This window comes from Oncorhynchus nerka, linkage group LG20, assembly GCF_034236695.1.
Source record: "Oncorhynchus nerka isolate Pitt River linkage group LG20, Oner_Uvic_2.0, whole genome shotgun sequence".
Classification (NCBI taxonomy): Eukaryota; Metazoa; Chordata; class Actinopteri; order Salmoniformes; family Salmonidae; genus Oncorhynchus; species Oncorhynchus nerka.
In genome coordinates, this window is record NC_088415.1 from 39567553 (window position 1) to 39592993 (window position 25441).

At 42.2% G+C, this 25441-nt stretch overlaps 1 protein-coding gene across 1 annotated transcript in view; it reads right to left on the reverse strand.

Annotated features, from left to right (window-relative positions):
* Positions 1-1636: 1636 nt before the first annotated feature.
* LOC115102489 (teashirt homolog 2-like) overlaps positions 1637-25441 on the reverse strand; it is a 43760-nt gene continuing 19955 nt past the window's right edge. Inside the window, exon 2 of the mRNA XM_029622496.2 lies at positions 1637-5412. Within this exon, the coding sequence (XP_029478356.1) occupies positions 2348-5412 (3065 nt within the window). The 3' untranslated portion in view covers positions 1637-2347. The remainder of the gene's footprint in view (positions 5413-25441) is intronic.

Genomic DNA, 25441 nt, shown 5'->3' on the forward strand with positions numbered 1-25441 from the left:
GGCTGTTACTTTTGATTGTCTGCAAAACATTGGGTAAGAATAATTTCTTTAACACGATATGACTAAGACAGAGAATTACACATACTAATATTTTGCTAAAATGTATTTAATGTACTTTTCCTTCATTCAAGTTTCATGGATGAGAGGGAACGTGATGACACATAATACAATCTAACATCGATAGAACACCACAACTTCTGGATGTACAGTACTGTGTATACCACTGTCTCTGCTAACTGTGTATAGAGCCCCACAGTGGAGGTGTCATAATACCCATAAAACCTTGTGATCAACCAGAGAAATGGTTCCAATCGTTTTTCCACCATTCATTTTTCACATAGGGGATTTTACCCTGGCGTGACGTTTTGATAACATAGCCATGTAAATCTCTCTAGGATAAGGTGACTTTTATCAATATATAATCGCCTGTAAGGTGTAAGGAAGTGTATAATTAGGGTGTCCCATATTAGATCAACTGTATTAAAATGAAAACATCTCAAATGAGAAAAAAATGGATTGTTTGGCAGCTCCACCGACTGGCTTACTTGATACGAGTCCACTTTTTTTTGGTGCGATGAAATGGCATTTTAACCTTGTTGAATATTTTTTTAGCTCATGGTCACATATACTTATACTTTACTTATAGACTATATCTTCTCCATACAGTAGCAATACATAGCCAATGTGACACTGACTTATTAAACCAAATTCAGGTAAGAAACAATCCTGCTGATTGCATTGATGACAGCATTTTATTTTTGCTAAGCCTATGCCTAATGTGGATCCCTTGCTGATAGAGCCACACATTTTCATATGCTTTGAATGATAATATTGTTTCCCCACATGCAGAATTGCAGTGAATTTCTATAGACATTTCAAAAAGGATAAAACAACTCAAGCTAAATTGTGTAATTCTAAATGATTACAGCTGCAGCAGTACAGAGGCATATCTCCTTTTTAATAAGCCAATTCAATCTCACATTTCATTTCCATTAATAAACACAAAAGATCTGACTATTGCAATCAGTGTTTCACTATGTTCCACCCATACCTTAGCCTCAATTTAAAATAAGTTGCTACTCTACAACATAATGGCTCGACAGACGAATCAGGGGATCCATTGGTGGGGCGAGGCATTAAATAATTTATAGCTTTAATCTGTTCACTGAGGTGTGTGGTCTATGAGAGTAATTATACATGCAAGGAGAAATTATATCTGAATATATTTAACTGCATTAGGAGTCATCTGATGAACAATCGAGATTGCCTGCTCATTTCCAACAATAGAGGGCAAGTTGGTGTCACAGTATTCAAATCACCATAGCGCCCATGTGCTCTTTCTCCATTTGACATCAAATGTCAGTCGCCTGTTATAAAACCTATTTGATGGGTGGTGAAGGGTAGTGGTAATTGATGGACTTGATTGCTTGAAAAAAAAAATGGATTCATTGTGTAAAATGTCTATGAATTTAGCAGGCAATTATTTGTATAGCTGTGAAATAAAAGAGCAAAAGGAAATGTTTAATTGCTATGAGAAACACAGTCACTCCCAACCACACATTGGTCTATGCATATATTGTTAATCTATTTCAGGAGACATACAGGAGACTGGTGCAAACTTAAAATGAACACAGGCTGGTAGCAAATGTTAAGACTTTATTTCAATTGGTAAAAAAAAAAAGGTGCAGGTATCATTTGTCTCACTGTCATCCTTTTAACATGAAACACGAATCATTTTTTTGTCTTCATTTTTTGTGGGGTGTCTTTTACATGTGAGACATCCTTGTTTCCAACCTGTCTAAATGTGTTGGGTTCATGTACAGAATCTGAGCCTAAACTGGTGATTTAACATTTATTAAAGTGCTTTTCTGTTCTATCATTGCAACACAAAACATTTTTACATAGCAATATACTGTACAGTTCAGTAAATGTGTTAACATGTGTCTGGCTACCTGTTTAAAAAACTGCATATTTATGCAGGTATCATAGGAGTTAAAAATTACAATTTACCCATTACTTTGTCTTTGAAATAATACAACTGAAATGTGACATATCATACAAATAAATAGTAGTCATAGCCATAGCTATTGCATGCAAACATCAGCAATTATGTTTCAAGCATTAATACATTTCATTACTGGTGATGCATTTGAGCAGGGTGCAAAGGTATAAGTTGGTGTATTCTTTAACATTTTAGGGTTTAGTCTAGCCAGTGTGTCCATGTCATCTTCAATTAAATGTTTTCAATCATTATGCATACTACACAATGCTACTGGAAATATGGTTGAAATATCTGACCCGTGTTTTAAAAATCAATAACAAAACATTTAGCAAAAATGAACAACTCCTACTCTTTGTCCATTTCCACATATTGTGAATGGTTCTCAGGGGATTTGCTGTGAGTTTTACTCAAGTGAAGTTTAACCGCATGGTTACTAGCAAATGTCCTACAGCACAGCTTACATTTGAACTTAGCGTCAACGTCCTCCTCAGTGACTAGCGTCTCTGTTGCCCGGAAACTGAGAGCCTTAGACAGTTCTGGCTTCTCTACCTTCGTCTGATGTTCGATAGGCAGTTTGCACATATCTTTGATTTGGAACCCTAGGTGTGATTCCAGGTGGGAGATGAAGGCTGGTGGTGTCCTGAACTGGGAAGCACAGTCATTGCAGTAGAAGATCGGATGGCCAGTGTCCATGCTCTTCAGAAACTTGGTTCCCCCTGTTTTCCTAAGTTGGTATTTCACATTGGCCAACCAATGGCTGATGGTTGTCATGGACAGTCCAGTAAACTTGGAGATGTGCATTCGTTCCTGAGGACCAAGATCTGAGAGTAAGTACTTGCCCTCAGAAGTCAGAAAGAGGCTGGAGGCGAACTGGGCTTGGAGGATGAGAAGATGCCGGGGGTTCCAGTTTGACTGCCTTCCCTTACGCTTGTGAACCGAGTATACCTCAGCCGACAAATCCTCAAAGCATCTCACGTCTGTTTCCAGTTTCATGGTGGGTATCCTCGATGGCATGGATGATTTTGGTGTGGTGGCTTTAGGAAGAACCTTGACCATGTCAGCAATGTCAGACAGAGCGTGTGTCTGTGTCATTGGGGCAGATGGCCGTAGATGTGAGGAACTTGGCTTGTTAGGTTTATATTTTGTCAGGTCTATTGGCTGATCATTGCCAGTAAACAGAAAGGCATTGTTAACTCTGTTCCTAGCAGGGGTGGCATGCACCACTGCTGGTTTCTCCATACTCCGGTTGAGTTCAGCGAATATAGATTGAGAGCAAGCAGAGAGTTGACTGTTTTCAGATCTTGAATTGGTGGGCTTTTTTGCTTTACCCAAATGATTGTTCAGAACTGACTGCAGTGCACTTAGAGGGTTTATGCCCAGTATTTCTGGGGTGTCATTGACAAGCTCTGAAGTAGTGCTTCGTCCATTGCTGGCAGGAGGGCTTGGTGTCTTGCCTCTGTCTAAGAACTCTGGGCTCAACTTCCCTTTGATCGCATCACTCCCTTCATTCAGACAGTCTGCTTCGAGCTTTGAAGAGGTAGAGAAATTGTCCTGACAATCGCTGTCATCATTCTCCGCCAGATCAAACTTAATATTCGGACTTTCTTTACCATCGCTAATGCCAACCTTTTCTTTTTTGATGTCCGCATTTTGATGCTGTTGCTGTCCCTTCTGAGTTTCAACTCCCCCAGCGCCCTGAAGAAACTTCCCCTTTGGGGCGATCGATCTGAGCTTGTGGTTGAATGTCTGCTTTAGCTGAATAGGGGCAGACGCTGAGAGGGGATTGCTGCTCTTGATGATCCCAGAGAGTTGATAGGCAGCGTGGATACTGGGGTAGGCACTCCAGCTGGGGGTCCCAGTCTGAGCCTTGTTGATTGCAGAGGCCACTGTGTTGGCTAAAGACTTGAGGATATCCCCTCCTCCACCTGACGATCCCTGCTGCTCCAGATCCTCCTCGCGGAGATATGGATATTTAAATGCCCCTTCCCCTGCCTTTTGATCCTTACTCTCTGCCTTGTCATCCTTCACTTGACTTTCTTCAATTTTGTCCAATGTGCCGTCCCTCTGGTTATCTTTCTCACTGTCCCCTGGGGAAGCAGTTATTGGAGACACTTTATCGCCTTCAGTTTCATTAGCAAGAGGCTCAGCTAATACCTGCATCTTCTCTATAGCCAAGGGATCCAGAGCTAACTGTTTCCCCTTCTTAGAGGCGGAGTTTGTAACTTTTATGAAATGTCCAGTGACCATCATATGAGTGGTGAGCTGTTGCAGGGTATCATGGGAGCTCCCACACTCCATGCATTTCAGAATCTGAGACTTGCATGTCTCAAACTGCCAAGTGTAGCTAGCCCCATTCTGATAACCATAACGATTACTGTTAGCATTTGAAATAGCCGCGGACCGTTGGGCCTCGCTGTAACCAGCTAACCCTGTCGTAGAATCAGGAGAACAAGGTCTATTTGCTTCGTAGGCCCGTTTCTTTGCTGGTGGCAGTAATTTGGGTGAGAGTACTGGGATTGGTTCTTTCAAAGGCACTTTTTGGTAATGCTTTGTTTTTATCATATGGACACTCAAGTCCTGGAGGGATTCAAAAGAATGGCCACAGAACATACATTTCAGAACTTTCTGTGCATCGTCTTTCCCTTCCATGTCTTGCAAATTTCTTTTTCTTGATTTGGAGGACGTGGAGGCATTGCTCGGTTTTCCGTGGTTGTTGTCCTGGTAATGTCCGCTCTTGTTCATGTGCACTGTTAAATCCACAATAGAGTCGTAGGCAGCACTACAGTCCTTACACTTGAACCGACTTGCTCCTGTGAACACCGTCCCACCTGCTTTGCTGCTCTGTCTGTAGAGGTGGACCGAGCTGAAGAGGTTGGGTTTGGACACAGTCCTTGGGGATTGGGTTTGCTGGAAGGTTTTGGAGAGTGCATCCTGGTGCCAGTCAAATTCATTCTTGGTGCTCCCATTGGTGCTGTCACAGTTGGCTTTGCTGGGTGTTTTGCCAATTTTCAAGTCCATCCCAATCCCTGTCCAGTAGGAATCTGAGAGAAAGTTAGCATACGCAGCCCTCATTCTCTCCAGACTGCTGTGCATGTCATCCTTGTGTTTCGAACCGCTGCTCTCCTCGACTTTCTGACTTTCAGGTGGTGAGGCCATTTTGAAGTCTGAGAGCGAGAGTCTATCGCTGGCGTCGCTAAGGCGTGACTCCAACTCGGCCTCTTGATTGGAAAGGACACTGACGGGGGAATTCTGGTAGCTGTAGCTGTTACTGCTTTTGTTGTCCATCTCTTTGTCCTCTGAGGCCTTGGGACTTGTCTTCTCAGAACTCTCCTCTTCAGTTGGAGTGGCATTCTCTCTGTCATCCTCAGGGATGGTCTCTTGCATGATGCCATCTTCATCAGGCTCATATACTAACAGAGAGGGAGAGAGAAGAGATTCAATTCAGTGACCATTTCTTATTACTCTGTACAAGTCTGCTAATAATAGTAAGAAATCACCATTGGGAGAAGGAAATGATTTGCCTTGCAATCATTACAGGGCATTTGAAAGAGTTCCAATGTAAAACATGCAAGATATTTTTGAAAAACCCACACAATGCTGCACAATGCAGGCCAGAGCTACTTGAGAGGATCAACGATATGGACGGACATAATGCCTGTACTAACACACTGCTGGTGGTCAAACAGCTCCTTGTGATTCACGGCGGGCCATTGACTTAGTGCTGTGTCAAAGGTTTCCCTGCCTCATGTTGAGATGTTTACAACAATCGTTTGACCAATGACTGACAAAATGCAATTGATTTCTCCTGGGGTTTTACTAAGTGTTTTTGCAAATGGCCTATTCCAAAGTGATGAGTGTCTCCAAACTGCAATGAAAAAGTGTAAGCTTTCTCTCTTAGATAATATTTTGCCATGCGTGGACCTACCAGATTGTGTTGCAGCAAATTACACAGACATAGATATTCTAATTTCTCACAAGTGTTCTATTAATAAATTAAAAAGCCAGAGCCCTGCAAGATGAGAGGGGTTTACTTCAATTTCATATATTTTTGGGGGGCTGAAATATATAATTTCTCCATTTAAGTGGTCACAGAGTGTCTGTAACAAAATTATTTTATCTGTGTTGACAGACAAATGTAAGTGCTTTATGCTAAATAAAACCTAAATGTGGCTAATTATTAACAAATTATATTGTTAATCACAGCAAAGAAACAGTACTGTTTGAAAATAGATGTACTTATTATAACTAGATCATTATCTAAAATACCGAGAGATTACTGGCAACCTGTCACGTTGTTATATTGCCCTTGACAGTCTCGTAAACAGCAATTATCTATTTCATTATTCACCTGTTCGTTCACACTCATAGGGCACAAATGCTATTACATCAATTAACTGATAATTAAACAACAGTATTTTTTAAATCAGTAACCATCATCTAATTTGTATTACTTGCGATACAGCATATTAGGCTATTTTGATGAGGTTGGTCAAAAGGTAATATCAGCAAAACTATAATCAATACAATACAATCAAAATATTCTCTGTTGATTAAGTTGCCAATCCACAATATGGATACACAAAACACATCAACAGCAGTCACAACACTTTCGAAGAGACATCTTACAGTATATGCAGTTTGTCAGCTTTGTCATATATACTGAACAAAAATATAAACGCAACATGTAAAGTGTTGGTCCCATGTTTCATGAGGTGAAATAAAAGATCCCAGAAATGTTCCATACGCACAATTTTTTATATTTTTATATCCCTGTTAGTGAGCATTTCTCCTTTGCCAACATAATCTACCAAACTGTCAGATGTGGCATATCAAGAAGCTGAATAAACAGCATGATCATTACACAGGTGCACCTTGTGCTGGGAACAATAAAAGGCCACTCTAAAATGTGCAGTTTTGTCACACAACACAATGCCACAGATGTCTCAAGTTTTCAGGGAACGTACAATTGGCATGCTGAATGCAGGAATGTCCACCAGAGCTGTTTCCAGATACTTTAATGTTAATTTCTCTACCATAAACTGCCTCCAACATATTTTTTGAGAATTTATCAGTACCTCCAACCAGCCTCACAACCACAGACCATGTGTAACCAGTCCAGCCCAGGACCTCCACATCCAGCGTCCTCATCTGCGGGATCGTCTGAGACCAGCCACCCAGACAGCTGATGAAACTGAGGAGTATTTCTGTCTGTAATAAAGCTCTTTTGTGGGGGAAACTTCATTCTAATTGGCTGGCCTGGCTCCCCAGTGGGCGGGCCTTGCTCCCAAGTGGGTTAAAGGCCCGTCCATGGCTGAGCCCCTGCCCATTCATGTGGAATCAATAGATTAGGGCTGTTGCATGTTGAACTGTTGCATGTTGCGTTTATATTTTTGTTCAGTATATAATCCGTTATGTCCTCTTCAAATTCATGTTTGAAAATGTGCATTTTGGGAGAAGTTATGGCAGATGTGCTTTTAGTTAAATATAAATAGGACACAATGGCCTTGTCCAGGCACTTATGCATTTCATGTGGGTAATATTTTTATTTTGAGTTAGGGGCACTCTATGGAGTGGAATGTTGAATGTAAGTAGCACTCAGTACACTGGGTCGGCCCATAGAATGTAGAATGTCATCCTCCTTCGCATTCTGAAAATAAGCCTTTTCTATCAATATTTCACAAGTGCCGCAGGAGAAACCCTGGAGGTGAACTCCTTGCCAGCTAATGGATGAAGATGGAGATGGGACTCAGCCTTTCAAAACAAACATGCAGAATGGGGCCTTTGTGAACAAGGAGCCATGCAGCACACCAGAGGTTCCCCAATGCGCTGTGACCCTGATCTACCGCAGGAGAGATTTCTGGATTGGCCAACCGAGATCGTTGATGGTCTCAAAAACACCCTTCCAGGGTGAAGAGGGAGTGAGTTTTGCCAGAGTACAGAGAGATGTTTTATTGATAGTTTTATATATAGTTCTCAGTGAAAAACGAGAATAATATCGGCTCTGACAAGTTTCTAGTTGATGTCTTCTCTTTTGAGTCTTGAGAGAGACTATGGACAGAAGTCAATGTAGCATAGCTTTTCTTGCCAAGTTCAAATGATTGTAGAACCTTTAATTTCTGTCTTCCATAACTGAACATTGACTGATAAAATGTGCATTATCAAGTCAAGTTTCAAGAGGTTGTCAAGCATGGTCCTATGGAAAATCAATGGAGTAAAGATGCCCTACCGTATAACTGAGTTTCCCATGACAAACGTGCATGCTCACAATTCTGTAAAATGATCCATCCATATGTAACATTTACATTTGAATGATTATTTGAGGATGTAATACAGTATACTGGTGAAATATTGCAGATATAGCCTAAACTGATTTTCTTCTTCATGGGACACTTTATGGAAATAGCAAGCTCTTATAACTAATTAACGTTTTAGGAATTAGCATGAATAAATATTTAACTAAGAGACACTCCGCAATCATACAGCAATGGAGCATGCGGACACACATCCAATAAATGGTTATTTCATGGCAATTAGATGATACGATTTACCACGTTCAAGTAGCTTTATCTACCCTGCCATAGAGCACTATGAAATCCAGCAATGCTATACAAACAAAAAAGTGAATCAAGATAATGTCATTTTATTTTTGATTGGTGTTGACTGAACGCACACATTATGATACAGATTATCACCTGCAGTTTATTAAATAATAATTACACCAAAAAAAAAATGTTTCCCCAATAAATGGTTTGACTGACAAGACTGATTGCCATATAACATTAGCATAATCACTCATTATGCTATGGATATATTTCCAGATGACATTGACACAATTAACAGCAATTCCTGCCATTTTGCCCCTCAGATCAGAAGTTCTATACATCCAAAGGCACCAATTAAACTTTGTCAGGGGTCACGCCACCCACACGTCTACTTCCACACTATCCACCACTCCAGTTTGCCAACCCTTGGTTGATGCCAAGGAGCATGACTCTTCAATGCAAGGGCAGAGACATTGTGTAAGCTAGGGCCAGTCTACAAGACCTCATCTCTGACATGGAGAATACATGTGTAGCAATAGAACCGTGGAATATCCTACACGAGCAATAGATTGTCAACATAATTCCGGCAGTTATAGAATTATAACTGTCAAAATACGAGACGTAATACTACAAGTACATTTTATGATCATTTGTATGACTTTTATTCATTATTCCTAAACTTCAAACTAAGCCTACTGACCAAATGTTGTGACTTTAGTATGTTAAGGGCAGCATTCAGTTCAACTAGGCTTACAAAATAAGAGCTGGCACGCCAGGAATTAGATTTAGCATGTCATAAACCCCTGTAAAGCCTCCAATCTGTGTCACTACAAATGTATATATTCAGACAGAAGTATGCAGAGGTGAAAAAACCTAGGGTGTCCACCATAAATCAGCTACTTGAAGTGATAATAACACGAATCCGTTTGAACAAACTCCTGGCACAGCAAGGCCTGAATATCCAGGAGTGGCAGCCGGTTTGGGAGTCAAGTGCAATTTTACTCAATGTTGAGAGCACAGCTAACTGAATGGGCAGTGGTAGTAGTTGTATAAGAAATCATGTTCTCATACTTATAGGAATTATTTGTTTTCTGTTAAAGCTATACTGAATGGACAACAATACGAAACATTTTAAAATGTACCACTAGAACTTTACGTTTTTCCTTCAATCTACTCTCAACACAGGACAATCAGAGTGCAGAAATTTGTCAGTACGTTTCCCCAGTAACAGTATTCAATGTCCACTATTAGCCTGCTATTAACTTTTGTAATGGCAAAGATATCAACATTTATCCCATGGAAGGTCAACATTTCCCTTATTAAAGTGACAAGGCAATGTGAGTGAGCAGCCTGAGGGGTTTAGCTAATGGACAGCTTGCTTGTAATACCCTGCGATACTCTGAATATCCCAGGAAATACTATCTCACAGAACATTGGGTAATTCATATCTGCAAGTGCCAGGTCTGCATGTCTGTGCCACTTTCCCCAACTGCTCTCCGGTTGTCTCAAGCTACAGTTTTCCCTGCTCGCAAATCAATATCTCTTTTTAGTTCTCATTGATTGCCTGGCGGTGGGACTGACCTAAGCAGGACTGTTATGACATTTCTAGATTTCCCCCTGTCCTTGGAACAATCAATTACACGCACATTGCAATCAAAACCTCTTTGCAAAATGAACCTGCTCCGTGACATTTTCATCTCCCGGATTTATGCCACGCTAGAAAAGAAGAAAAAAAAACACAGCAGACCCGTCCGTCTACGGTGTCCCACATAAGAACGTAGCTTCTACACGTTAACAAAGCAGGTCAGGCAAGCGAAGCAATCAACAGACATCTCCGAGCATGCTAGAGTCCAATCTTCACCCCATCCTCTGGAAGACTGTTGTCGATATACTCGTAAATGAGCCTTCTAATTCGCTGTCACCATAGATTTTTGCTATATGATTAAAGTAACTAAGGTATGATGTAGGTTGCTTTTCAGAATCCTATAGAGCTGGAGAGCTCAGACGTTTGGAGGGAGACACTACTCAAAACGAAGCTGTGGGGGGCCAAACACACTGTACTTTAATGTTGATCAAAGATCTGCTAAAACTATACTTTTGTTGTTGACGTCATACTGTCTGCAAGATGGCTACGCACCTACCAGGGTTTCCGTTAGGAAAATGTGGCGCCGGACATTTACCGCAAGACTTTAATTTACCGGACATTTGAGAAATATACTAGACCCATATCTATCGGGTGCGTAACCTGATTAGGGCGTCCACCCACGATGCTCAGAATGACAGAAATCACATTAAGAATATGGTAATTCATATTAACAGAACATGCAAGTTGATGATGCAACGGTGTGAGTTCTTTCTTACCGAATTCTGATGCTCACTTCGAAGGTGTTAGAATGATTGTCCGCATTACTTTTCCTCAGCCAACAAGACACGTAACGAACAGCAAAATCAGCATATGTCAGTCTACTATCCCCCATAGTAGAAAAGTTAACCTATTCTATTGGTCAGCTTGTCAAGAAAGAAATAGCCTGTTCCAAACAGACTTTGGGACAGTTGTGGGACGATAGATCCCAAATTCATACAACTAGCAGGCCTAGGCAACATAAAGAGTCTGATGCAACAAATCAGAACATTTAGCATAAAATGTTGAAAAACTATTAGTTCTTCACATTACAAAGCAGTAGGCTACGCGAATATTCGTTCAATAATGTAATTACTGGGAAACACGTTGCATCGCACATGCAAGCGGTTTCATGTGACAGAGATTAAAATATCTGTTATATATTCCGAGAGAGGAGAGATCTAGTATGCAACAACTAGCATTGGTTGCTAATATGACTAGGATTGTGACTTTGGCTACTGGACAATGAAAGAAAGTTGATATAAAATAATTTCCTCCATGGATATGATTTTGGCTAGGCTACTTTGAAGCAAGGTCAGACATGCCTCATAATATGTAGTGAAACATTCCGGTTTCAAACAATTAAAATGTGTTTTCAAAATGCACACTGCACCCAGCTCATTGCAAAGCGGTGTGTAACGTACTAAATAAGCTTGCCTTCTACTGCCTATGCATTTGATGTTTACGATGCTGTAGCAGCAGCTCTCGTGCTGTCCGGCTAACGGAAACCCCGACACTGACAAGGTTTGTCATCATTATGTACAGTATTAACTTCTGCTGGATGCACAAGGCAATCATAAAACTATCTGAACCCAACATGCCAGAGATGTAATATTTGACAGAGATGTCAGTCAGGTAAAGCCAGGTGTTACGGTACCCTGTTTTTATCAAGATCAGTCTGAGAGCAGGATACATGGCCGACATTGCATGAATTCATTCTTACTTGATCACATACCGTAACATTGTTGTAAAGCAGTGAACTCTGTAAATACACTCCTTCATTGTTTCACGTCAAGGTAGAAGACAAATACTCCCCCAAGTGAAGGATACTGTCTATAAAGTAAGGAAATAATCATTGAACTTACAGTAAGTTATTGTCTCTTATTAATTATTACTAGAAGGTAATATGAAATATTAAAACATATATATATATCTTTATTATTTGATTGTGAATTCAGTAGGCCTACATAACTTGTATGACCTTTCTCACCACCTAGCCTAATGTGTTAAAACGTTTCCTCATGACCCCTGCTGGATAAAATATAGCAAGATACAATACGTCAACCCCACAGTCATAGATACACCCAGAACAACACTGTTATGTTACCAACAACCATAAGATGCAGTCATACAGTGGTTTAAATGCTGTAAAAGGAGTTTAAAAACCTATCTACCTTTCCACAAAGTGGTTATGTTAAGATCTCTCGGAGGGTACTGCCGCAGTGCAAAACCATACGACTCAGAGATTAGTGTTAATTTTTGTATGCATGAAAGGGATGTTACTTAAAGTGCATTACCTACTTCACTAAACAGGGGCTATTCATGCAGATAAATGCCTTGCTTTCATACACCCGCACATTAAATATTTAATAGTCTAATATACTCAAATAGAGAACCTTACCATTTCAAACCAGACAACATGGACAATGTGAAGAAAGGCAGATTGTGAATTTTGCTTAAGGCAGCAGGATGTACTGGGAAGGACTCATACCCAGATTAATATGATAGGATCACAGATATGACACCATATCCTACCATCTGGCTGTTCATTTGGGCAAAAATGATCACAATAATTATGGCAATTAATCAAAGAATGTTATTTTTTTCACAAACCAACATTCTGTTCATTAATGAGGGTAAAAACTACTTGAAAACGTGACTCTACCACCTTGATAGCAGCCTCTTTGCAATGTCTATAACACAATCACAACCCTAACATGCTGCTCGCGTCGCGTTCGCGAGCGTTTCAAAATAAATGCATATTATTCAATCATTATTCAATCATTGCACCCACACCGCTCGTGTGCGTGTCCAGGTGCTAAAATAGAACTTGGTTCTATTTGTGATGCTTGACGTGCTGCAAGTCCCGCCTCTCCCATCTCCTCTTTGGTTTTTAGGACCATATACCCACGTGAGTGATTAAAAGATGAACTGAAGTCCACACTCCATTGCAGTTGGTCGTGGTAATGCACCTTAAAGTTCATTGCCAACTGCAATATAAAGTGCAAAAAAGAAGAATGAGGAAAGATTACTAGAAACAAACTCGGTTTACCCCTTTATGTGTGGATTAATTGTCGGAGTAGAGGCCCTTGTGCATTTCAGGTAAAATAACAACCCAACGTTTATATCTCAGGAAATATTAGCTAGCATCAGCAAGCTAGCTAGCTAAATTGCCATAAATGTTTAATGCTTTTTCGACCGGTCACAAAATAATATAATTGGTTCAGAGTTCGCTTTGATATTTCAACCTGCGTGTACTGATCGCGTCTGGTGTTGGCGGACAAAATCAACATGCATGGCGCACGCAGACGCACGCGAGCGTTCGGGTCAGCATGTAAGATGGCTGTGTTACAACGCTGTAAGAGAAAAATAGTAGCAAAAACAGCATGCTTAATTGGAGATTTTATCTTTTAGATTTTGGGATTTTCATGTTACAAAATATAAATGCTGGTATTTGCTAGTGTGTCCCTGTCTCTCCATCGATATTAATCACAATTCTTACTTAGTCACATCAAGCTGTGGCTGCCATCCTACAGTAGCTCCAGGAGTCCCATAGCTCCAGGAGTCCCGTCCCTCCCTCCATGATGTCACTGAGCGACGCTGCTCTTTTTGATGCCTGGCTGCTAGAAGCTTCTGCTCCAAGACGCATCACTCGGTCCGCTGCCTAATTGGAAGTGAGCGGCGGGAGAGCATTCCAATCTGCACTCCAGCACCTAAGTCATCATTTTGAGCGTGCCACGGTGCTACCGCCAGCCGCCATGCCGCCTGCCTGCCACCGCCACACAGGCAGTACTATTGCTTCATGTTGCATCTCACCAGAAGAGTGGGGCCACCCTTTCAGGGCTGTCAGGAGAGGTTTTACACCCCTTCACCAAAAAACATGGATGGAACCACGTGAATATTGCCTCACTGGCAGTGGCACTGCTGTCCAAGTTCAAGGATTTTAGTTTCTGGCAAAAGCTAAATATCCTTTCTTAGAAAAAAGAAAACTACATTTAATTATGAACAGCAAAAATTGTCAACATAAACACATCCCTTTTTCAGGACCTGGTCTTTCAAAGATAATTCCAAATAACTTCACAGATCTTTATTGTAAAGGGTTTCAACACTGTTTCCCATGCTTGTTCAATGAACCATAAACAATTAATGAACATGCACCTGTGGAACGGTCGTTAAGACACTAACAGCTTAGACGGTAGGCAATTAAGGTCACAGTTATGAAAACTTAGGACACTAAAGAGGCCTTTCCACGGACTCTGAAAAACACCAAAAGAAAGATGCCCAGGGTCGCTGCTCATCTTCGTGAACGTGCCTTAAGCATGCTGCAAGGAGGCTTGAGGACTGCAATAAATTGCAATGTCCGTACTGTGAGACGCCTAAGTCAGCGCTACAGGGAGATAGGATGGACAGCTGATTGTCCTCGCAGCGGCAGACCACGTGTAACAACACCTGCACAGGATTGGTACATACAAACATCACACCTGCGGGACAGGTACAGGATGGCAACAACAACTGCCCGAGTTACACCAGGAATGCACAATCCCTCCGTCAGTGCTCAGACTGTCGGCAATAGGCTGAGAGAGGCTGGACTGAGGGCTTGTAGGCCTGTTGTAAGGCAGGTCCTCACCAGGCATCACCGGCAACAACGTCGCCTATGGGCACAAACACAGTCTCTGAACCAGACAGGACTGGCAAAAAGTGCTCTTTGCTGACGAGTCGCAGTCTTGTCTCACCAGGGATGATGGTTACACCGAGGCCTGTACTCTGGAGCGGGATCGATTTGGAGGTGGAGGGTCCGTCATGGTCTGGGGCGGTGTGTCACAGCATCATCGGACTGAGCTTGTTGTCATTGCAGGCAATCTCAACTCTGTTTGTTACATGGAATACATCCTCTTCCCTCATGTGGTACCCTTCCTGCAGGCTCATCCTGTCATGACCCTCCACCATGACAATGCCACCAGCGATACTGCTCGTTCTGTGCGTTCTTTCCTGCAAGACAGGAATGTCAGTGTTCTGCCATGGCCAGCGAAGAGCCCGGATATCAATCTCATTGGGCATGTCTGGGACCTGTTGGATCGGAGGATGAGGGCTAGGGCCATTCCCCACAGAAATGTCCGGGAACTTGCAGGTGCCTTGGTGGAAGAGTGGGGTAACATCTCACAGCAATAACTGGCAAATCTGGTGCAGTCCATGAGGAGGAGAAGCACTGCAGTACTTAATGCAGCTGGTGGCCACACAAGATACTGACTGTTACTTTTGATTTTGACCCCCCCCTTTGTTCAGGGACACATTATTCCCTTTCTGTTAGTCACATGTCTGTGGAACTTGTTCAGTTTATGTCTCAGTTGCTGAATATTGTTATGTTCATACAAATATTTACACATGTTCAGTTTGCTGAAAATAAACGCAGTTGACAGTGAGAGGACGTTTTTTGTTGTTGCTGAGTTTAATTAATAAACTGCATTTAAATTGACTTTCAAAAAAACAACTACATTTGTATTTGAGTAAGGGAGAGAGCTGCTGCCCAGTCCAGCCCAGTGCTGCAGCTTTCTACTTTCTCTTGTCACTTGGTTTTTGAAGAGCTTGTGACATGGCTCTCCAGGAGCGACATGATGAGGTCTGATGGTTCCTTTCTGCAGAATAGCAGTTTACCCCTCATTCACCCTTATCAGAGAGAGAACCCATCATCTTAATGTACGCCACTCATCCAACCCTCGCATATTGGAGCTGACCAGTCAAGCAAACAGGGAGGAACTAATAAAAGACCATCTTGCTTCGGTTCAAATTTCCCTGATTGAATGTCAGTCAGGAATGTTTGCGTGGCTTGGCAGGCAGGCAAGCAGGGTAGGGGAAAGTGGGCCATCGTTTAAAGGACCACTGCCTCGTACAGATTAGGCCTTTGTTCAAAGCTTTTATGAGCCACTGGCTGATAGGAGTATGTGACAATCTATTCTACACTTGTCTGATTGGACTGGGAGTTTATGATGCCCAGCAGTTCTACCACATACAAACTCATTAAAAGATCCACAATAATTTAACCAGGTCATTTGATTGCATATGTCTTTTTATATATGTGGATATATTTTGGTTTTAATCTTTTTGGAATATGTTCCAAAATGAAATCAATTAAATTATATTTTGGTCCATTTCTATATGATGTGTGTAGTGATACAGTGTTTTCTCAATAACATATATCATATCAGAGACTATTCAACATGTGATAATACAATATGAAATAAAAATGCCGGTGGCGGTCCATCTCACTCCAGACATAGAGTGCATTCGGAAAGTATTCAGACCCCTTGACTTTTTCCACATTTTGTGACATTACAGCCTTATTCTAAAATGTTTCAAATTGGGGTCTTTCCAAATTGGGGTCTTACCCCATATTAACAAAGCAAAGCATTTTTGAAATGTTTGAAATATTACCCTTTCCTCAGTACTTTGTTGAAGCACCTTTGGCAGCGATGACAGCCTCAAGTCTTCTTGGGTATGACGCTACAAGCTTGGCACACCTGTATTTGGGGAGTCTCTCCCATTCTTCTCTGCATATCCTCTCAAGGTCTGTCAGGTTGGAATGGGAGCTATTTTCAAGTCTCTCCAGAGATGTTTCGGGTTCAAGTCTGGGCTCTGGCTGGGCCACTCAAGGACATTCAGAGACTTGTCCCAATGCCACTCCTGTGTTATCTTGGCTGTGTGCTTAGGGTTGTTGTCCTGCTGGAAGAAGAACCTTCACCCCAGTCTGAGGACCTTAGCGCTCTGGAGCAGGTTTTCATCAATGATCTCTCTGTACTTTGCTCCGTTCATCTTTCCCTCGATCCTGACTAGTCTCCCAGTCCCTACTGATGAAAAACATCCCCACAGCATGATGCTGCCACCACCATGCTTCACCGTAGGGATGGTGCCAGGTTTCAGCCAGACGTGACACTTGGCATTCATGCCAAAGAGTCCTTTAGGTGCCTTTTGGCATATTCCAAGCGGGCTGTAATGTGCCTTTTACTGAGGAGTGGCTTCAGTCTGGCCATTCGACCATAAAGTCCTGATTGGTGAAATGCTACAAAGATGGTTGTCCTTCTGGAAGGTTCTCCCATCTCCACAGAGGAACTCTGGAGCTCTGTCAGAGTGACCATCGGGAATTTTGGTCCACCTCCCTGACCAAGGCCCTTCTCTCCCGATTGCTCAGTTTGGCCGTGTGGCCAACTTTTTCTATTTAAGAATGATGGAGGCCACTGTGTTCTTGGGGACCTTCAGTACTACAGACATTTTTTGGTACCCTTACCCAGATCTGTGCCTTGACACAATCCTGTCTCAGAGCTCTACGGACAATTCCTTCGACCTGATGGCTTGGTTTTTGCTCTGACACGCACTGTCAACTATGGGACCTTTATATAGACAGGTGTGTGCCTTTCCAAATCATGACCACAGGTGGACTCCAATCAAGTTGTAGAAACATCTCAAGGATGATCAATGGGAACAGGATGCACCTGAGCTCAATTTCGAGTCTCGTAGCAAAGGGTCTGAATACTTATGAAAATCAGGTATTTCTGTTATTATGTTTAAAACATTTTCAAAAATATATAAAAGCCTGTTTTCGCTTTGTCATTATGTGGTACTGTGTGTAGATTGATGAGGAATTTTTATTTTATTTAATCAATTTTAGAATAAGGCTGTAACTAAATGTGGAAAAAGTGAGGGGATTTGAATACTTTCCGAATGGACTGTAGGACACTCGCTGTTACATTTCCTCTTCCCCCTGAGATAAGTGAATGTATACAGTCACAGTTACAGCATCATGAACTTTACATGAGCCAAAAAACTGGCCATCAACAACAGCAGACCTCAGTCAAGGTCAAGCCTAGCCTGATGAATCTGATACTGCAGCTGCCTGGACAAGAATGCGTATTCTATTAAAACAATCTGCATTTCACTAACTCTCCCTCCCTCCTCTGACTCTCTATGGATCCTTCATTATATTCTGGATGGGATCCAGCCTAGGCATTCTCTTATACAAGCAGTTTTCAGAAAAGGGAGGCTTTTTTTTAAATATTCCAAATTCATTAATAGTGGATTGTTTTTAATGAAGGGAAGAAGTGGCAATGAGGCTACACAGTAAATTTGCAACAGAAGCGTGGTACTGTCAGATGGTTTCTTGTGGGACCAAAGGCTGTTTCATGGCAAGCGTAAAGGGGAGAAGCAGACCCGCCAAACCTGCAGCAGCTCTGGGGGATGAGACGAGCTAAAAAGTAAGAAAGGCAGAAATGCTTCAAAAACACTCTGCCTCCATCCCATTCATTTTAAAGGCAAATTTGTTGTCAAATGTCCTTTTGCAAAATGATTAGGGCCTGCTGTTTTTCTGAAAAGCGTAAACTTTGGGATTTGCCTGGCGCTGCATTGTCACTTTGACAGCCCGTTCTGAGAACAATGGCTGCCCAAATAGTGAAATGTGTTGGCACCCAATCACTGAAAGTTTCCTCTCAATACAGGCTGGCTTCTTTCTGCTGTTTGTGGATATTCGGCAGCATTGATATCTAGATGTTGATTAGAATGAAAAAAGAAACACGCCAGTGAATTGAAGCTCCCTGAGGAGGCACATCAGCTATTGTTGAGAGATTGACAGTCACTCCATTGAGTCAATGTTTCAGTTCATAAAAACCTATTTCTATAGGAGCTGCTTAAAGAGTACATTGTTGGAGTGTAGGCCTCGGTTTGTAAATCAGTAACATTTAAAGTAAAGCAATATCATTTAGTGGTAGGGGCCTACCACTAATACTGTTTTCACTACAAAAATAACTGTACATACCATAACCTTGTAACCCTGGCTACATTACTTTAGGATGATATTATTTTAGGTTGTTTGATTTTCTAGAGTTCAGTAATATTTGTATGTAACCGAGTGAAAAAAATATATATCTTATAATTTAGATGTGAGGCAGTGGAACTAACAGCCAAATACATATGGAACATCTGAGTAGGCTACGTTTATTATTACATGCATATAGAGGTGTTCCAATAATATCTCCATTGCAAAGTTAGTAGACCTACAACAACACAAATGTTGTCTTTGCGCTATATCCTCATTTACCCTGAGCTTCTCAGCAGTGACATTTCTGTGGTGTTCAACCGTAATGGAGGAGGAGGAGGAGGAGGAGCTGCCTGCCTGACGAGTGCAGGGCCTTTTTTATTCATTGGTTCATTTATTGAAAAGAAGGTAGGCGGATGGACGAGGCAGTGGAACGGAACCGATACCCCGTGTGGCTGTAGCTTTTGAACTGAGGGAGGGAGGGAGGGAAAGGAGGAGAGAAAAAAAAGGTTGAGAGGAAGGCGGAGACCAGAGCAACAGAGGAACGTTAATGGAAATGAGTGACAGGCTTTCAGGATGATTTACAACGGGTGGCGCGCCGGCAGAGCCGGAACTTGATGGATGATCCTGAAAGACGGAGACGAACCATAAATCATGTCTTTGAATCATTGACAGAGATAAAGGAGAAGGAGGAGAAGCGGTGGCATTGACGTTCATTCTTCCAATAATGTACATTGACGAGTTACACTACGGAGCCTTAATTAAAAAGTGAACACGGCGGGTCCTCTCTCTCCCCCTCTGCTTCCCCTCCCTCGTTCTACTCCTCTATCCTCCCTTCTCTCTCTCTCTCTCTCTCCCTCTCTCTCTGTGGCGATATCAATGGTAATTAAAGATGTAGTAGCATCCCTGTCCCCTCTCCCTGCTCTTGTCCCGTATAGCCGCATCCTCCGGCTTCCCAAAGCACAGCGGACAGATTAGATAAGTGCACTGCTTAAAGATAATGTCACTCCTCAACAATATCAAGGAGGTCCTACTCCATTTGTTTTTACGTGTGCAAACAGACCCGGCAACACACACTGAGAAAAACATACAGCGGGCCTACACACCTACACAGTGATAATAACGTGGAGGTACACACTAACCGTTTGTTTGTCACATGCGCCAAATACAACAAGGTGTAGACCTTATATTGAAATGCCTATTTACAAGCCCTCAAAAACGGCATTGTTGGTTAAGTAAGAAAACAGTTGCAATTAAAAAAAAAAATAACACAATAGAATAACAATAAAGAGGTCATCTGTACACAGGGGGTACCGGTACCGAGTCAATGTGCGGGGGTACAGGTTAGTTGAGGTGATTGAGGTAATATGTACATGTAGGTAGGGGTAAAGTGACTATGCATAGACAATAAACAGCGAGTAGCAGCAGCGTTATAAAGTATGTGAATGCAAATAGTTTGGATAGCCAATCGCTTAACTGTTTAGCGGTCTTATGGCTTGGGGGTAGAAGATATTAAGGAGCCTTTTAAGACGTAGACTTGGCACTCCGGTACCGCTTGCCGTGCGGTGGCAGAGAGAACAGTCTATGACTCGGGTGGCTGAATTTTTAGGGCCTTCCTCTGACACCGCCTGGTATAGAGGTCCCAGATGGCATGACATATTTGGGGGGAAAAAGCTGATTCAATAGAGTAATAAACATCAGTTCAGTCTTTGACCACAACGATTGGCTCTATGGAGGAAAACAAAGCTAGAAGAACCCTGGAGTAGCAGTGAGGCTGAATGAGTGCCATTCCACATCAGCTGAGCTCTGTTAAAGTGTACACAATGGAGCACCGAGGTGAAAGTAATCCTAAACATCTGCCGTATGTGTCCTACAAGCGCACACTGTTTGTTCAAGTTCTAGGAAAGGTATTAGCAAGCGGAGGAAAGCGAGGGACATCAATTCATGCACTAGTTTCAGGGATTCTGAATGCAGGCGAGATCGGCTGTGCGTTGTGTCACTGCTCATGCAAACAAAATGGAGACGACTGCTCCGGTAATGCTAACACTTAGATTTTTGGAAGATTAACAGCAAGGGGATTCTCTTATGGATGCTTTAACACACTGTGACATCAGGTAGTGCCCCGGGGGCGCATTACCGTGTGGGTTGTTGCGTGTGCGCGGCCTACATGGTGAGTATGTAGCAGGCCTGGTGGACTGTCCTAAGTGTCCTATATTCGATGTCTGTAGGAGATTGGGGAGAGTTGGGATGTATACTGGGTGTGGGGATTTTCACCGATGTTGCCGAAGGACAGACAAAGCACTCTCACTCCAGCTGGGGGAAAATCTATTTTGGCAGGCTAAAATGGAAATGAAGACACAATGGCCATCAAGAGTTGAAAAGCTGTGACAGTAGAACTCATATTGGTGACTACTTGTGAATATAGTATACACAAGCTCACATGCACATTGACACAAACAGCTTTTCAAACGCAGTAGTAATCATTTTCAGGTGGGATTTTGACATTGTATATCAATCATGTTTGATCCAACAACGGAATCAAGACAGTTTGATGGACAACAGAAGTAATTGCTTGTCAATTCATCTGTTTCAGTTTTCCTTTCTCTGTTTTCTTATTGCAGTCCCGGCTCATATTCTTTTTTTTCTCTTCTTCAAATTCAAGCCACTGAGGGAGAGCTCAGAAGTCAAACAAATAGCATATCTCCTACAAATAAAAAAAAGAATAATCCACCGTATGTCATAACACTGGTGGTAGGCGTATTCTGTACAGAGAAAACAAGCCCATCTAAGAAGTGCTGTCCAGTTGAATGAAAGAAAGAGCTTAACGAACCTCTGCGAGTGTTGGAGCAGTCATTACTTGACTCTGTGACTCTGGCCCCTGTGATCTTAAATGGTCTTAAAAGATGATCCATACAGTAATGAAGCCAGTTCTCCTGTTGGCTCCCAGCCCAAAGTGGAACATAATCAAAGTGAAGTCACATGGGGATAATACTGTAGCCCTGACTACTAAACCACAGTGTTTCTTCCTTGTCGTATTTATCTTACAATTTACCAAAATGTCTGTTTTCGATAAAGCATCCTGAATACTTGTATTCGATGTATCCTGAATAATATTGTTTTGTATTCAAAGAGGAAAAATCATATTCAACGTGCCCTACCCACCAACAGGCTGAACTGAAGTCTACTGTGTCGGTGCAAATGCAGCATGTAATGGCTAAGGCTAAGGCCCACCCTGTCCCTCTTCCTGACTTCTCTGCTCAGCTCAGACCACCCTGCTCGCTGCATGGCTGTGGCTGTAGCTGCACATGACAGGATGATGCTGCTCAGTCCTTGGGCCCATCGCATTGTTTTTCCTGGACCGTGGTAAAAGCAAATAGCAGCTTAAGGGCCCCGGCACTCACAGTAAAAACCAAAAACCCGTGGAGTCATTCATCAAAGCGTCAGACAACCTACCCCACCTACAGTACCTCCCACCCCCCAAGACATGGCTATCTCCCCCCACTCTGGGTTTTAACTAGGACTCCAAATAATTCCAGAAATGACAAATGATACTTATAGCTCTTGCCTGTGCTGAATCAATAAGCATGCAGAACAACTATCCATCTTGAGAGGTATTGACAGCAGAGGCTTGACCAACATTGGTGGCTTTATTCAGGAGTAGGATGCGGAGGGAGAGAGACAGTACACACAGTAGATGAATAATATTATACAGTTCCAAATCCAGCCTTTATAAACAAACCTATTTTAAAAATGTCAGCCGCCTCGAGATAGAAGTGTAAAACAGTAAAACCTCACAATGCAACGCGAAGCAGAACAGGCCATGTCCTCTATCCTCCCACTAAACAAGGACGACTATCCATCCATTTGTGGAAATAATGTGACCCGCTGAACTGGGACAGGGGTTATTTTGACAGGAGCACCTGCACGTGTTTACATGGCAGTTTGTAGCTGGGCTATGAGCTGATGGGCACTGATAGGGCCCCTCTTCTCTCCTCTCTGGGGGTGTCAGGCCTATATCAGAGCAGCAGCTGACAGATAGCACTTCAGCCCAGCTTTAGCTGCAGCTCCCCTTGAGGGGCTGTGATTGATGACTAGCACTGCCACCTAGATCCATTTTCTGCTCCAATCTGACTCTTCTACCCCAGGTAGCGTAGCTGGTGGATACCCTACAAAATCTGTTATTTTTAATTCCCTTTTCTATTCTTCCGAATTTCAAGGGTTGTTTTAGTGAAAGAGCATACAAACACAGTCACCGGAAAACATCTAGGTTAAACAAATTATTTAAACTCAAAAGCTTGCTAGTGAATCTTGATCTTCAACATCATTTAGAACGGCAGGATGTTCAGAACAACAATACCATTAGTACTGAAAATGTTTGGACCCCAGACCCCTGCAGGTCTAAAGGCATTTAAGAACACTTAGCTTAGCCATCTGGTAGACAATTACACAGGAACAAACACTCCGCCTCAGCAAATAAGGCTTGGGTCATCAATCACAGAGGATAGCCAGAAGTTCAGCTGCTATTCCTCTAATGATTTAATAACCCCATGAACTGAAGTCCTCTTTTCTACTCTCTACAACAAGGTTTCACTCAACTGACGAGCGACACAAAAAATAAAACCATCGCGTCCAATTGGTGGGGGTTCGATTCTGAAAGAAAGCTGTATTTTAGAGTTTCATTTTCAAATTGGGATATCAGCTATCCGCAACAAATGTGAATAGCTATACTTTAAAAACAAAACCATTTGTTTTAAGACACAGCAACTATAATGAGTATGCCAGTGAAATGCAGCATTATCATTATCTTAATGTGCAACAGGCAACAAAGATAAAATGGAACTTAAATTGTAGCACAGGGTTATAAGTCAAGGAATTTCAAGCATTCATTGTTTTCCGTTTCAAGCAGTTTACTTAATTAACATTTGGCCCATGCTTTTTAATTGCAATCACGGTTCCCTAAGGGATTCATAAGGGGGCTGTGCAGTAATTGCAAACGTTTATATGAGTTGGTGACACATTCTCAACCCTCCATGGTGAATTTTCAGAGTAGAAAACAGATAGACCAGCAGGTTGATTAGTCATGCCTGTCTACGGAACATCAATACACTAGACACCAGGAAGAAGATGCTCTGTGTCTCCATTCCTTCCACTGTAGTAGTGCTATGTTAATACTGTTAGGATACTTACAGTTCATACACAGTATGTTACTGTAGCACTGTAGGGAAATTGGATAATGGTTTGATCCTGTGAAGGCAGTGGCTAAAGGCTGAACAAACCCTGTAAACCACCTATACATGTTTTATGCAAGGAGGGTGTTTCTGAGCCAATGAGAATTCATTGGGTTGTTTCTGGGTTGTGGCCCAGGCCTGCATGGAGACAGTAGAAAAAAGTAGGCCAGCACCACACTACAGTCTCTAGTCTAGATCTCCTCTGGTACACGTGTCACCTGCCTGCCCATGTGGCCCAGTTGAGACGTGACTTGAGCAGGTCTGGCAAGAACCAAATGTTTTCGTTTACCTCAGGGGCGGCTACACTCTCCTTCAGCAGGAAGTGGCAGCCTTACATGTCAAGATACCGGCCCCAGACTCTACTGCTACCTGAAAAGGTTGTGCACTCTGAGTTGGGTTTAGAAGACTCCCCGACACACCTCTGCACTCAGTGCGAGTGAAGGTTGTGAAGGGAGCGACGATGTCTGTCTACAGTGGCTAGTAACCTGGTCTGATGTTTGTGTGTCTGATAAACAGTGTGAAGTAAACCCAGGAAGTGAATGGCACAATTGGACCTTTACAGGTCAATTATGCCTTTTCATTGAACTTAGATTCTAATACTGTATGCAACAACATAGTGAAAACTGAACATATTTTCAATCAAGTGCACATTCACAGTATGATCAGGTTTGCTTATGTGTTCACCAGATTTGATGGATCTCTATTCAGCCGGGCAGCAGGGGATGGAGGTACTTTATAACCTAAGCTCAACACATTTATTTCTAGCTGAGGACTTGGTGACAGCACATTTAACATTGTGATCTCCATATGAGAGACAGTTAACACTGTTGACAGTTGGAAGGCTCTGAGCATGCAATTTCCTATAGGCCTACAGTATGTTCGCGTCATTTGTCATTGGATGGCGACAGAGTATCACTTCCTGATAAAACCTTTAGTTGGACCAATAAACTTAGATTTGATTTTGGGGGAAATAAGATGAACAAAGATTGCCTTCCACATTCCAGTAAACCCACAAAAACCAATAAAGTGGTGGTTAAGGGGGTTTTCTTGATGGGGTGGACACAAGAGGAGGGTTGGGGGTTGGGAGGCTGGGTCTGTCTATAGAAACCTGATTCATGATGTACTTAGTTCAGTGTGTGTGTTCACAGGTTTCAGAGATTTGCAGTCAATTAGAACAGCAGGGGTAAAAAGGGGAAGGGAAGGAGGTATTTCTCTGAGAATAAGTTACGGCTTGACACATTTATTTCT